The sequence below is a fragment of the Myotis brandtii genome, unplaced genomic scaffold (assembly GCF_000412655.1).
Source record: "Myotis brandtii unplaced genomic scaffold, ASM41265v1 scaffold419, whole genome shotgun sequence".
Taxonomy (NCBI): Eukaryota; Metazoa; Chordata; class Mammalia; order Chiroptera; family Vespertilionidae; genus Myotis; species Myotis brandtii.
The window spans coordinates 522,406-536,713 of NW_005366075.1; the positions used below are offsets into that span (position 1 = coordinate 522,406).

General features: G+C 41.6%; 1 protein-coding gene and 1 long non-coding RNA gene across 2 annotated transcripts in view; both read left to right on the forward strand.

Annotated features, from left to right (window-relative positions):
- LOC102260525 (chromosome unknown open reading frame, human C9orf3) overlaps nt 1–14,308 on the forward strand; it is a 333,222-nt gene that overhangs the window by 297,140 nt on the left and 21,774 nt on the right. The window contains exon 14 of the mRNA XM_014545703.1: nt 11,343–11,459. Coding sequence (XP_014401189.1) covers nt 11,343–11,459 — 117 coding nt within the window. The remainder of the gene's footprint in view (nt 1–11,342; nt 11,460–14,308) is intronic.
- LOC106727382 lies at nt 666–4,524 on the forward strand. The gene is made up of 2 exons (XR_001363564.1): nt 666–1,015; nt 3,811–4,524. It is a non-coding gene; the product is annotated as an uncharacterized LOC106727382 (long non-coding RNA).

The window sequence follows — 14,308 nt, forward strand, 5'->3', positions numbered from 1 at the left end:
CAGCCTGTTCACTTTTTATTTCTGTCCCAACTGTTATTTGTCAAGGTCTGAGTTGGGACCGTACACTGTGAAATCAGCAGGAAAGCGGTTCTCAACCTGTGAGTTTGTGATTCGTGATTTTAAAACCTGTGTCCACCTTTCCTTTTGGGGGATCCTGTGATTACTGGTTATTCCAGTTCATTTGTTTTAAATAAACTTCACTTTGGGATAGAATATGTAGGTTATAATTGGTATGCAATAACTTTGATATGTGAAAAACAAAGTAGAAATTCCATTAAAATGTGAAGAGTAAACATTTTATAAAAAGATTTTACTTTTTAATTATATAAGAAAATTTTCTAAAAACCTATGTTAAAAAAAGGTTGCATTCCTGCCTCTTTTTTTTTTTTTAAGATAAATTCCAAATTAATACAGATAAAGTAAGCTGGAATACTGAGGGGAGAGAAAATTTGGTTTTCCATAGACTGATTATTTTCTATTAAGTTTAACAACCAGAAAACTTAGAAATCCAGACGCTTTCCTGTAATTTCCAAAAGTTCTGTGTTGTTAAAACATATACCAATAAAATCATACTGAATTTTTCTTACATGAGCACATTATACATACATAAAGGTAGATATAAAATAATAGAAATGCTAAAACTTAACTACATTTTTATGACATTTCTTTAAGAATCCATTAAAAATAACTAAATAAAATCTCAAATATTGGGATTTTAAATTGCTACTAGAAAAGACATCTTAGGGTTTAATCATGGTTGGACCAGCACCTGTGAAGACCTACTAGAATTTTAGATTCATGATTAGCAGTTTTCAGGATTTTTAGACCCATGGCTAAAACATATTTGTTTTGTATTTTTGAAGACTTACTTCTGTTGAGTGACTTTCAAGTATTTGAATTCACTTGGGAAAATATTTCCATGGCAGCAAACAAGGCCGCATTTCAGATTTCCTGCTCTTCTATCAGCTTCAGGCTGCTCCAGGGCCTTGCGTCCAAGGTGGAGTTCCCAGTAAAAGTAAGATGATAATATCTGAACTCTCATTGCAGTAAAATGGACGTTTTGCCCTAAAAGAACATTTTTATAATACTATTTCAGTCTACCTGTTTAGTTGGTAGTAGTTCCTATTACGATGGGAAGTACATTAACTTAGGAATTATTCAGCTGTTTGTACATTGCATGAAACTTTGGGGTAAACAAGCCTGACATCATTTCTGTCTATGTGGTCTCCTTGTTGTTTCCCATCCACTTGTTTGTTTCACCTTCCCACATGTGGGTGTCCACCAGACAGCCTCTGCTTTTTCTTGCAGAATGCTGGCTCACTAAAACTTTCATTCCCTTCAGATGAGCTGGTATTGAGGTGGGAGAGAGAAAAAGAAGTTAAAAATGAAGTAAATATTTCTTGAAAAGATGTGAAATTTGTTTCCTGCCTTTCTCCTGAAGTTTTAAGTCCATATCTTTTTCAAAAATACAAATTTCTGATCTTTAAATTAATCCTTTGCTCTATTCCTCATAAAACTTCAAAATTAATCCAGGATATAAAATGTCTGGACTAAAATCCAAAAGTGTACAGGATTTGAGTGAAGTTCGACTACTGTGCTTTATATACTTTTTATACATTTAAATCATTCTGTGAAAGAACACTGAGATGTTGGGTAGTAAGTTGTATAGTACCCTCAACACATTTTTATTACATAAAAACAACTTCTTTGTTTTTCAGCGATAATTCAGTTAGTTTGACCCCTTACCCTCTTCCATCTCACTCCCTACAATTCCTCTTTAGTTGTGGTCAGCTGTACATATATTTAAGGATATGTTTCTTTATTTACTTTATGACAGAAACCACAATAAGTTGTGGACATGTGGCTAAAATTTATGCTTAGTTTGGACTTGGTAGAAAATATGGAAAGAATATTAGAAAATAAAATCTGACCAAAAAGATACTTACGTTGTTTTGACTGTGGGCCTATGAAGAAGTAAGGGCAGGAACCAGGAGTATGGAATGTTAGTATTTTAGACTATAATAAACACACAAGAGTTACATTTGTTTGTAAGTTATGTCCTATGCTTAAAAATATGTTGAGTGTGTATCCATGCCCGAGTTGTTTGTCTAAGCTGAGAGCCAGAATGGTTGACTTGGTTTCTCCCTCCTCCTTTTCTTGTTTTTTTTTTCTTACCTTGCAACTCTTGTTAGTATCATTGTGTCTAAGTGCTTGTGACTTCCTTTTTTTTAGCTGTTAATTTTAATAATTTGAAAAAAACTTAACTCTTTAATGACAAGTTTAAACAAGGAGGCCATGGAAAGCAAAGGGAAAGAGCTCTCTTAGAAATAGTATGGAGTTTTTCCACTTAGAGCACTCTAATTTATTAGCGTTTTAAAAACATTGCAGAGCCATCATTTCACTGATTATAGTTGATTACAGTTGTAGAGACATTTCAGTTATTTTACCATTAGTTTTTAAAATAAGAATCATCTACCACATTGGTTGTTATATAGAATGTTTATAAAACTTTTTAAGTTGATATATTTGAATGTGTGTATTTTGTGGATTTTTTTTAGTTTCGAAGTGAGAATCACTTCTGGCCTGAATTTTCATTTGTCGTCTATAAATTATCATGTATAAATTATCTTTTAATAGATTTACTTAACTCACCAAATTGCTGATTGATAGCTGTCTTGTAATAAAAAAATAAAAAATAAAAAATAAAATAAGAATCATCTACCACATTGGTTGTTAAACAGAATGTTTATAAAACTTTTTAAGTTGATATATTTGAATGTGTGTATTTTGTGGATTTTTTTTAGTTTCGAAGTGAGAATCACTTCTGGCCTGAATTTTCATTTGTCGTATATAAATTATGTATAAATTATCTTTTAATAGATTTACTTAACTCACCAAATTGCTGATTGATAGCTGTCTTGTAATTATTTTTACTGTGTTACTCCATTGTACTGGATAGGACATTAAGGACATGAAGTCCTTCATTTAAATTTGATAAACTTGTGTCGGGCATGCTGCAGGTGGTGCATGAAATGAGCAACATTGGGTTCCATTCTTTAAGGAGTTGCCTTAAAAGTGTACATTCTTTTTATAGAGGTTAACACACAGTTTTGTTTGAACTCAGTTACTCATTGTTTAAACTTAAAAGAAGAGGAATCTGTTTTTATTCATAAGATTCTGAAGAGCATATTTTCAGTAAGAGCTTAGTTTTTTTTTCCTATTTGCTAATCAGTCACTTGTAATTTAGAAGAAAATCTGTTTTCAGACGGAATATTCCTAAGGATTGCATATTTGTGCATATGAACACCTTAATTTTGTGCATACTATATATATTTAGATCACTTTTCAACAGGAACATAGGGCAATATGTTGCAAAGAAGAACCTAAGGTTGATACAGTTATTTACTAACAGTGTTAAATTTGTAATAAGTAATCCCACACAAACTGTCTGATTGTGACATAGTGGGGGTAATAGGAAGGAATTCTGGGTTTGAGTGAAATTACAGTTACTGTGTGTTTTTCCCTTTGCAAAAAAACCTGAAAACAGTTAAATTCTAGTTCATTTAATATTGTAAGTGACAACATGATAGTCTGGGCATATGACTGACCCACTGCTCTATGTATATTTGCAGAGCATTTGGAAAATTTAAGATTATTCCAATATTTGTGTGTTGCTCAGAGAGAACGTATGCCTTATATTTAATGGCATTAGCATTCATCTCTTTGTAGAAGAATTGGAATCAGAACAGTTGAGATCCGTGCTATTTTCAAGTATTATTGTTATGACTAAGAATAGAGGGGCACTGATAGGTTTCTAGGTGCAAACCAGTGCGAGTGCGAGGGGCCTGCCCGCAACTACCGAGACCTGCTTTGTTCGAGGCCCTGGTTTCCACTCAGCACCTCCTTGGAGCCTGCGCTTCAATCATTTACAGATTTCAGCTCCCAGATTAGATCACCGCATTGAATTTCTCCATAGAGTACATCTTCCCTCCAGTGAGTAAACTTTGGGGAAATTTTTTAAACATAATTTAAGAAAAATAGTTCAGCTTGAGCTGGAGGCAGGAAAAATGAAAAGACCAGGCAGCTCGTGTAGGTTACTCAGAGAAAAAAATGGACTCAAAGAGTTACTTAATTTTTTAAACCCTATCTCTAGGAAGTTATTTACACAAATCCAAACATATTCTACCATCTGTCCTTAACCTTGACCCCCACTTAATAACATTTCTTGCTATCTTAGCATATTACAGAAAATTCCATTTTATTCTTTTTAATGGCTGCATAGTATTCCATTGTGTGATTATGTCCCATTTGTGTGCCCTCATTTTGACACACAAAACCAGCTGACAGTTGTCAGTCATATGATGTACCTTAGAGGGTCATAAAGTAGTATATAACTAGAATTTTGAATTAGGAAATACCACTGTTTATAAGTTAGGAACTCAGGTTTATAAAATGTATATGCTTATTCAGGATAAATGTATCAGTTATTAAATACAATATTAACTTAGGCAAGAGAATTAATTCTAAAGAAATTAAAAGAAGCAGATTTAATGGAAAAAAAACCCTGCAAATACAAGACAAGTTGAAAGTATTCTCTGATACTTTCAAGTGTTTGTAATTCTTCAGAAAGCCTGGATCAAGCTTGACATTGAGCATGCCATTGTTGTCATGGCCGGTGAATGGGCTGGGTCACTTCATGAGCAATGATTTTCTTCAGAAGCATAAAACTCAGCTAAGGAATGGCTCCCTTTGGCCCCCTTGGCTATTGGTCTTGCAGGTTCCTGGGGAGGGGAGGCAAGTTCGAAGATCCCAAGAATCTCTTATAAAATACTTAGGATTTTTCTATTTGAGTGTTTAGAAAGGTTTATTTTCTAAAATGTGTAATATAAACATTAGTGTGCACATGGTTATGAGATCCAATGGGCATTTTATATAGTTTAAATAATATGCTTTGTGTCAGATTGCATATAGTTTGAGTAATAACTTCTATAAAAGTTAGGGAAATGTTAGCACATGAAAATTTGACCCTTATAATCTAGAAATGTAAGAGTAATTTATGCCAGTGCATTATTTCGGATACTGTTTGCTAGTGATGGTGTCTGTTTCTCTCACTTTTGGGAGCACCGTGACCAAGCCAAGGCTCAGAAGTGCAGCAGTCTTTTTAAAATGCAGCTGTTAGAACCGTTTCCCAAGAATATAGTAAATATGCTTTTTCCTATGTGTAACGAATTACACGAAGGTTTGCTTCTGCTTGAATGTTCTTTTTCAAATTTGACTAAAGAATGTTTGATAATTAAAAATAATGATTCTGCTGGACAGATATATGCCCTTTGGTTTTATTTTGAAGAAAATTATTTTCATTTCTAATTATTTTATTGTGACTGTCATTTGCTGGCAAATTAAATTTATGTCCCCAAAATTATGTGAACTATAAACTTTTATACTTAAACTTCACAGTTCTTTAAAATGTGTTACGATTTCGCTTTAACCTATAAAGGATGGTTTTTCTTTTGTAAGTTTTGTTTTCAGCTTGGTTTTGGTTGCAATTCACATAATTCTGTTTTTCCTATATACAAGTTACTAGTTTAGACTAAAGATGTTTTAATATCATCATGATATCCTAGTTGACAGCTACTCTTGGGCAGACACTTGCCAATGCACGTATTATTAAACAGTTCATTTGGACGGTAAAAAATTTTATCATTAGGAAAACGATAGATGAAAGAAGATTATATACTAACATGGTCTTGCTAGTGTTTGAGGTGGGCAGGGGCAGCTACAATGCCAGCGTTCTGATACTTTCAGGATTTTGTGTTTCTTTTTGGGTTGTGAGGGAGAACTCTTGTTTTGAGGAACTTCCTCAATTATATTTTAATTTTAATCCATTTTCAAAAACCGTAAGAAAACTTACACAACTTAGAGATTTCTACATATTTTATTTGGGTTCAGAGGAGTGTCTGAAGGGTGACATGTTTTCAAGTTCTGTCTGTGTCCTGTAGTCAGTTCCTTTGCCCCTAATGAGAAAACCGTGTGAATGGCAACTGTTTGCTCTTATACCTGTGGGTGGTGGAGGCACCTGAGGGTGGATGTTGGGTGTTTTCTGGGAGGAGTTGGAAGGAATTGGTTCGTTTTGGGGAAGTCTTGTAAAAAGCATTGTATAACTATGGGATTCCCTTTTTAATCCAAGGGGCAGAGGAGAACTGCTGTCTCTGTTGTGCCCCTGTGCCAGCAAGCCTTCTGCATGTGACTTTCAAAGGTCAGCCGCTTGAGTCTGGTTTGGACCCTGCTTGTGTTGAATTTCAGCCAGCAAGTCTCCGGCATACGAGAGAATTTGAGATTTCTCCCTCCCCCATTTCTTCTGTTTTTGTTCAGTGTAAACAGTTCCTGCCGTAGAAACATAGACAAATATAGCAGAGAATGCTTTTCTGGAAGAAGAATGCTCCCTAAGCATTTTTTAACCATTTTTGGGAAGAATTGATCTTTGTGTGTATTTCAGACAGACTGAAAGAGAGGGAGGGGCCGTTGCTGTAAATTGAAGTGACATCATAAGTATTGCCCCCATTGATCTGCTTTTAGTCTCCAGCCAGGATAAAAGGAAATGGCACCAGGGAGGAAGCATGCTTCATTTAGGCACAGATCCCAGAGTGATAATGGGGTAATAATAGAACTCACGCCACCGTCCGTCCGTCGGAGGCTGCATTAGTCTCAGGCTCCTTCCTTGTCTGGGAGCCGCTCAGAGACTTCTTCGGCTGCAGCGCGCCAGCTGGGCCTGGAGGGAGGCGCCCTCCTGTGCGCTTGGAGGGGTGTGGACAGTGGGGCTCAGATGTTGTGCACCCAGTTCCTTGTGTCGGGACCTGCCTGCACAAGGTCAGTGGTGAGATGGGTTGGTGACATTTTCTATAGGAAGCGAGCTGGCCTTTTGGGATCCAGTCGCATGGGTGGTCCTGGGAGCAGGAGTGAGTGGCATCCCCTGACAGACAGCAGGAAGAGGCTCTGTGAGAGTCGGGGTGTGCTTTCTTCTGCTGCTTGTGGACTGGGAGGGTGGGCTTGGAAAATTCCTATTTTCTTTCCAAGAGTCTGTAGAAACTTTAAAAGACATTCAGAGTTGTGTGGCTTGCCTCGGTTCTTACGTTGACTGGGAAAAATACCAGGTAGACTTTTCTTTTGCTTTGTAATTTCTGGGTAGTTAGCAACTATGGACTCCTCCACCTTCAGTGCAAGAATACAGACCACTGAATCCTTACAAATGGCATTTGCTTTGCCTGACTCCTTTAGTATTTTGTTGGTTTTTTTTTTTTGTATTTGAATGCGCTTTACAGTGATGTGGAATTCTCTATTTCAAGTACCCACATGACTTTGGCACCTCATAGCCTTATTTTGTCTAAGTGTTGAGGCAGATGCATTTTAAAAATACCAAACTGGTTTCCATGTGGAAAAAATAATAACTCCTTGTCGGTGCAAAGGAAAGGACTTTCTATTCCTGTCACTGTCGAACTGTGGCTGTGAGCACTATTAGGCCCTCAGAAATAAAGGCAAGTTCTTTTTATAATGTTTGACGGAGCTGCTTTCTAATGAGACAATGCTCTGAACCATGCACTGTATTTTTCTTAACCATTCTGTACTGTGACTAAAGCCATGTTCGTCTCTCGGAACTGCTGCACTAAAACACAGTGGGCCTAGAAGTCACGTGACATTTAATTTGATTTCTGTGTTGGAGGAGGGGAACGACCCACACACATTTCCCGTTCCCACCGCACCATGCGAGCACATTGGAAGTGCATCTCTCTCAGTTGCTTTGCAAACTTTTGGTTTATTACATAGTATTTTTTTTTTCATCATGTGGAGTAAATGATTATTTTACAAAGAGAAATGTTCTCTATTAAAATGAGCTATTTACCACATTTTTGCTTTAATATCCTCTTCTAAGGTCTGTAATCTGTAAAAATTGTGTAATGTTTACTTGCTCATTTGTGAATGAAGGATACTTAATTAGTTTTACTGTCTGAACTAAAATATTTGATCACTGATTTTTCTCCGGTTTTCTCATTGCTTAGAAATTACGTTTTTCCCTGGTGAATTAGAAGAGTTAGAGTTGAAAGGCAGGTGACTACAGGTTGTTAACTGAGTGAGACTCACTTACACAAGCCCATGCTGGAGTGGGCCGGGCAACCCCGGGGCATTACGGTTATGGAGGGGGGCCCGTTCTCACGCTTGCGTGGGGTCCTGTGCCTTCTTCCACCTCGGAACAGGCCGGCTCTTGCCACAGAGCAGTCTGCGGCGCCGCTGTGCCCAGGAGGGCTACCTGGCGCGCTGTGTGCGTGCCTGCTCTTTACCTCTCTAATTAGAGCAAATTAAACTTATTAAAAACCTCCTCCGTTCCATCTCGGCGGTTTATCTTTAGTCAGGGGCTTAGCTTTAAGTATTTCCCATTGTGTAAAATCAGGAGAGGGCAAACACGTTCAGGGATCCTTTTGTTCAGTCTCTGTGTGCAGCTGCACGGACTTCTGCTGAGAGAGAGGTCGCAAGACACATAAAAGGGAGACCCCAGATGTTTCCATGGGTTCGCATAGCAGTGATTCTTCCGTTTTAAACGGGAATTGCGTTTATTGATTAAACCCAGTTAGGTTAAGTCGGGGACTGAGCTCCTCTTCCTCAGGGGCTCCTTTCCTCCGTGGGTCTCTCGTTTACCCCAAGTCCCAAGCGCGAGTTCTAACAATAGGCCTCTTTGTAAGTGTGGACACAGAATAGGGGCATGCTTTTCTTTCTACTCTGTCTTCCCTGTAATTCTGCAAATTGACCAAGCTGGTTCCTGCTGTATTTAGTTAGTGAACCAGACCCCACCCTCAACCGCTGGGTGTTCTGCCCTTTCCCAGAACCCATCTTCTGTACCCAGTGGGCCTCAACATTTGAGCTGTTGCTACCCTGGGCTTGGCTGCACCCGTTTTGAGAATGCCTGTGGGGGCGCAGGGCTGGGTGGCCACTCTGACCCAGTCCGGGGCCCTGTCCTCCCCTCCCCTCTCCACCCGCTATTGAGGCAGGGGGGCTGCTGCTCCAGGGGTGCCCAGGCCAGGCCACCGCGGGGTGGCAGTTATGTGGACCATACTTGGGAAAGGGATGAGTGGGGCAGGAAAAGACTTTAATGGGGGGTAAAGGGCAGGCTCTGTGAAGAGGCTGGAGGACAGCTGGGGAGTGACCTGAAGGGGGTGCTCGGGGCCAGGCTGGATGAACTCCCCCCTCACCCCCCAGGACCTCAGGGAAGGAAGATTCAGAGAGGGAGGCTGCAGGGCAAGACAGATAGGAAGGAGGGCCAGGCAGCCTGGGTGCTGGCTGAGCTGCTGAGCCTGGGGTAGAGCACCCTGAGTACCCACCAGCTGAGGGCTCGTGCTGTGACCAGGTGGGGAGAATCCAGAGGCTGGTGGCTCTGGATTTGTCCTGTTTTGTAAAACAGCAGATCTCTCATAATGTCGTAAAAGTGGGCTCATGTTCTAAAACTATAGAAAATGGAAAACTGGCGTTTTTGTTTCTGGTTATGTAGTAACTAGAGGCCCGGTGCACGAAATTCGTGCACAGGCAGGGTCCCAAGGCCTGGCCAGCGATCAGGGCTGATTGGGGCCTTCCCGCTGCCAGCCGGGGCCTTCCTTCATTCTGCGCCGCCCTCTGGTGGTCAGTGCATGTCATAGTTAGCAGTCGAACTCCCGAGGGGACACTTTATATATTAGCCTTTTATGTATATAAGATTATCTTTAACCCTTTGCGGTCCAATGTTATTTTTGGAATTCAAACAGTCTGGTCCAAATTAATTGACGGGATTGAATGTTGAACTTTTTAATGTTCTTATTGCTCAACGTTGGACCTGCTCCTAGCACCTGGTCTGTCGAGTCAGCCTTGAGGTTGGACTGAAAAGGGTTAAAGCATCTTATAGGCACATGACTCCTCTGGAAGGAAATTGTCAGTTGTCTCCGAGCCCCTGGGGGCTCCATGTTGGTTGTGACCCTCTACGTTGGCTGAAGGCACCTGGTTTCTCCTGTCAGCCTGAGGAGATCCACAGGATCTTAGGTGCATGGAGCGATGTTATGAAATAAAAATGCCCAAGAACCCAGGGATGTGTGTCTGTGTGCCTGTGGGGAAGTGGGGTTATAGTAGAACTTAGGAGGGTGAGGTGTGGACATACAAAAAAAAATGCTTTCTTTGTGGAATTACGTGGTGAGCATTGTGCCTGCGATTCAACTAGTTTCCCCACGTGCATTCTGGGAAAGGGGCAGGCGCACTTGGGGACAGAAAGGTAAAGAGAGGTAGGGAGAGATGCCAATAATACTCAAAATTTCTTAAGAATAACAGAAAGTAGGGATTAAAATCCAGGTGTCCTTATGAATGTTCTGTTGGCCTACCATGGATTTGCAGACTTGTACGTTTGGGTTCATTGACAGATGCTCGGGGCATAAGTCGGGAAGGAGTAAGGCTGAATGGCGAGAGTAGTGACATTAATAGTAACAATTTAAAACCTTGATTTTAGAATATTTTTCAGCTCCTACAAGATGTATTTTAAATGCATTCTTTCCTCCTTTCAGAGTCTGTGAGAGCTCTCTGCTCTAGGGCGGAACTAGGCATTGCAGCACAATAATGACTAAGACAGATATTCCACCTTCTTGGATTTACAGTGTCTGTTCATAAACTATTCATTACTTTTGTACCATATAAAAACGCCCTCCTCTCTTTGCCCTTTACTATGTAACACCAATTTTTACCTACCCTGTGTGAAAACTTAGGAATATGGGTGACTGTGTGTGTGTGTGTGTGTGATCATATTTACAACATTTTAAAAAATTTTAATGGAATAATAAACATGATTTTTATAAGGGAGTGTTTGCGAGACATGCTCTCCATTTCTTGGTGCACATTGGCAAGGTTCCAGTGGTGAGGAAGAAAATCTGAAAGCAGCTTACTTCTGTTAAACTTCCATGTCTAAGATCAGGCGGTTCCTTGAATCTTAGTCTAGGTTAAATGACATTTTTGGCATATGTTTGCCATAAAGAAAGGGATCTAATCAACCATGAGGATGTTTTATGAAGTTAAATATCATTTTTGTCATTTTGTATATTAAATCATCACATTGTACACCTTAAAACACACACAACCTTAAAAAAAAGGAAACACAGTTTTGCTCTGTTCTGAGGGTACAAGGTAAGTCCTGAGGGCTGGCCAGAGTCCGTCTTCAGTCTTTCCGTGCCTCCGACACTTGCTGAATACCCGGCCGCCCTGGGCTTGCGTCTTCATTCTAAATGTCTGTGTTTAATTCCTAGTAAGTTGAATGGCATTTTCACTGGCTTTTGCTGTGCCCTCAGCTCCTTCCAGACCAGCTGGTCTTGCTTCTGGAGCATCTGTTGGAGCAGAAGACCCTGAACCCCAGAACTCTGCGAAGCCTTGAAAGGACATACCGCCTCTCCCAGCAGGATGCAGAGGTAACCGGGACTGCCCTCAGCGTAAACAGCGGGGCCCTCGCATGTGGACAGGGTGGTCCCGGAGCTTCCCAGACTGTGGGACTGCACTGGGATTGCCATCAGCATCCCCCCCCCCCCGCACCCCCCTGCTGTGTGCCTGTGAGTGAAGAACAAGCCCTTGCGGCCAAGTGGAAGCTGCTCCCTGGTCGGGCTCCCTCCAGCAGGGGCCCCAGAACCTGCTTATTACCGGGTCTCCCCTCTTTTTAAATCATAAGGACGGACACACGTCCCCAAAGGAGTGTGAGCAGGCAGGGTGGGGCGCTCCTGAGTACAGACTGGGGCGGGTCAGCTTTGCAGGCTGGTGGCGCCGTCCTGCTGCTCGTGGGGAAACGCCCTGGCCTCGGGGTGCCAGAGCTGCACGTTGCCTTCAGCCAGGACAGGGAGGGAGCCATGTGTAACGGAAATGAAAACGAAATCTAACAGCTGTGGGTTGAAAAGCAAAATGGGATGCTTGTGGGAAAGCAATATGATGTGGTTCTTAATATCTTTTAGCTTAATGTAAAGAATGCACTGTGAATCTGAAGATGAGTGCCAAGGGTTTTTATGTCTATAAAATAATTATTTATCACATTTAGTCGTCTTAAGTAAAATACAAGCACATGGCCAAAAAGAGAGAAGTTCTTTTATGTAAAACTCCTAAAATGCAAGTAAGTTTGGTTTGTGTTCAGGTGAAAATAGCTGAGCATCTAAAAACTGCAGTTTTACGGGGTACCCATCAGGCACACGTGGCTGTTGAGCCTGTGGCTGTGGGTGTGAAAGGCACAGTGGATACTGAAGATGGAGTGTGAAAAAAGAAAAATACCCTACTAATAATTTCTTCTTATTGGTTAAATGATATTTTGGATATTTTGGGTTAATTAAAATGCTATTAAAATTAATTTCACAATCATTAAAATGGGGTAAATGGAGAAAAGATACCTTATTAGATTAAAAGGTAAGATGGACATTGTTTTACCTTTTTTGTAATCCTCACCTGAGGCCTGTTTTCATTGATTTTTTTTAGAGAGGGAGGCAGGAGGGGAGGAGAGAGAGAGGGAGAGAAATATCAATCTGTTGCCTCCTGTTCACACCCCAATCAGGGCTTGAACCCGAAACCTAGACATGTGCCCTGACTGGGAATCGAACCCACAGCCTTTTGGTGTATGGGACGACGCTCGAACCAGCTGAGTCACCTGGCCAGGACCATTGTTTTACATTTTAAAGCTCCACAAATTCAGAAGTTAATTGAAAACCTTCAGAGAAGACACATGTAGCTTCAGAAGACACAGATCAGAGGTGCTGTTTACTTCAGCTCTTACATGTTTGTTCATAGGTGTTTCCACATGCCAGCCCGTTATTTTTAATTAGTGTTTAAAGATGTTTCTATATACAGACATGAGGCTAAGTTTTAGTCAGAGCTGGATACCGCTGAAATGCCAGGCCCCAGTGACGGGCAGTGGACAGACGGAGGCGGGAGGATCAAAGCCGGCCCCGGGCACCTGTCACAGCCCGGAAGCCATGAGGTGGTAGACACTGTTGGCTCCCCTTCCCTTTGGCATAAAACACATCGTGTTCTTAACTTACAGCTCAGCTTAGTTGTTTATAACCTCCCAAACCTTTAGAAAGCATAATAGGTTTTCTTTGGTTGCTTGTTTTACAACTCACAGACTACACCATGATGCCTGAGCCAGGGCGGCCTGGACCCTGGGGGCAGGAGACCAGGGCCTGGGGATGGCTTTGCTTGGTGTGCATAGCTAGGGTGGCGTCATGCAGTTCACCAGTGCTGCGCCAGGCACTAGGGACATAGCAGTGGGCACCACCGCCGAGGGTCACCCTGAGGAGGTGTATGTTCTTCTGGAAAGACAGTGCATAAGTAAATGAACACAACGCTTTCAGGTACGAGTTACAGTGGAGGCATACAGGTGACGCTGGGCTGGCTGTCTGTAGATAGAGTACTCAGGAAAGGCCACGCAGACAAGTGGCATTCGGGCCAGGACCCAAGGGGCAGGGGTAACTTCCATACAGAGGCAGCAGCAAGTGCCACGTGTGAGCTGGCATGTGCTAGGATGGGGGTCAGCAGGCTTTGTCTGTAAAGGAACAGAGAGTTAATATTTCAGGCCACATGGTTTCTGTCCCCCCTGTTCACCTGTGCCGTGGTAGCATGGAAGCTGCCAGAGAGAGACACGCAGACAAACAGCCGTGCCTGTGCGTCAGGAAAACGTTATGGACCCTGCAACTTGGATTTCATGTAATTACCACGTCTCAAGATAATTCGTTTTGTTTTTGTCGTTCCTTCTTTGAACTGTTTTAAAACATATGCAGCACTCCTAGCCGGGGGCCGGGTGGTTGATTGGGTCTGCCCCATCTGGAGTTTGTTGACCCCTGCGTTGGGGTGGGCAGGGGCCAGACCAAGGGGGCCTGGAGGCCTGTGCCCTTTGGGCTTTCATTGTCACAGTGTGCCTCCTTCCCCAGCTCTCTCGTCCTGGCACGTGTGTAGTTAGTTGCACTGACAGTCCATCTCACCGGCGTTTCCTTGAAATGTCACTCAGAAGCAGAAAAGCAACAGGATTTTGGGCAAACAGTTTTCTAGGAACATGATTGGTTACGTGTGACTTACTGTGACACTGATTAGCAAGAATTTAGTAGAATAACATCTGCCTTTATTCTAAGTGACAGAACATTTCATGGAAGAAAGGATGACTTTTTGGTGGGAAACGTCTTGAGGATTCTGACTTTATTCTTGGTGCTTCTCCTGGGCCTGAACAAGTAAGGACAGTCTCAGTCATTGTCGGGGCTCTCATGTGTAGTAAACAGCAAGCCTTTGAGAGCTG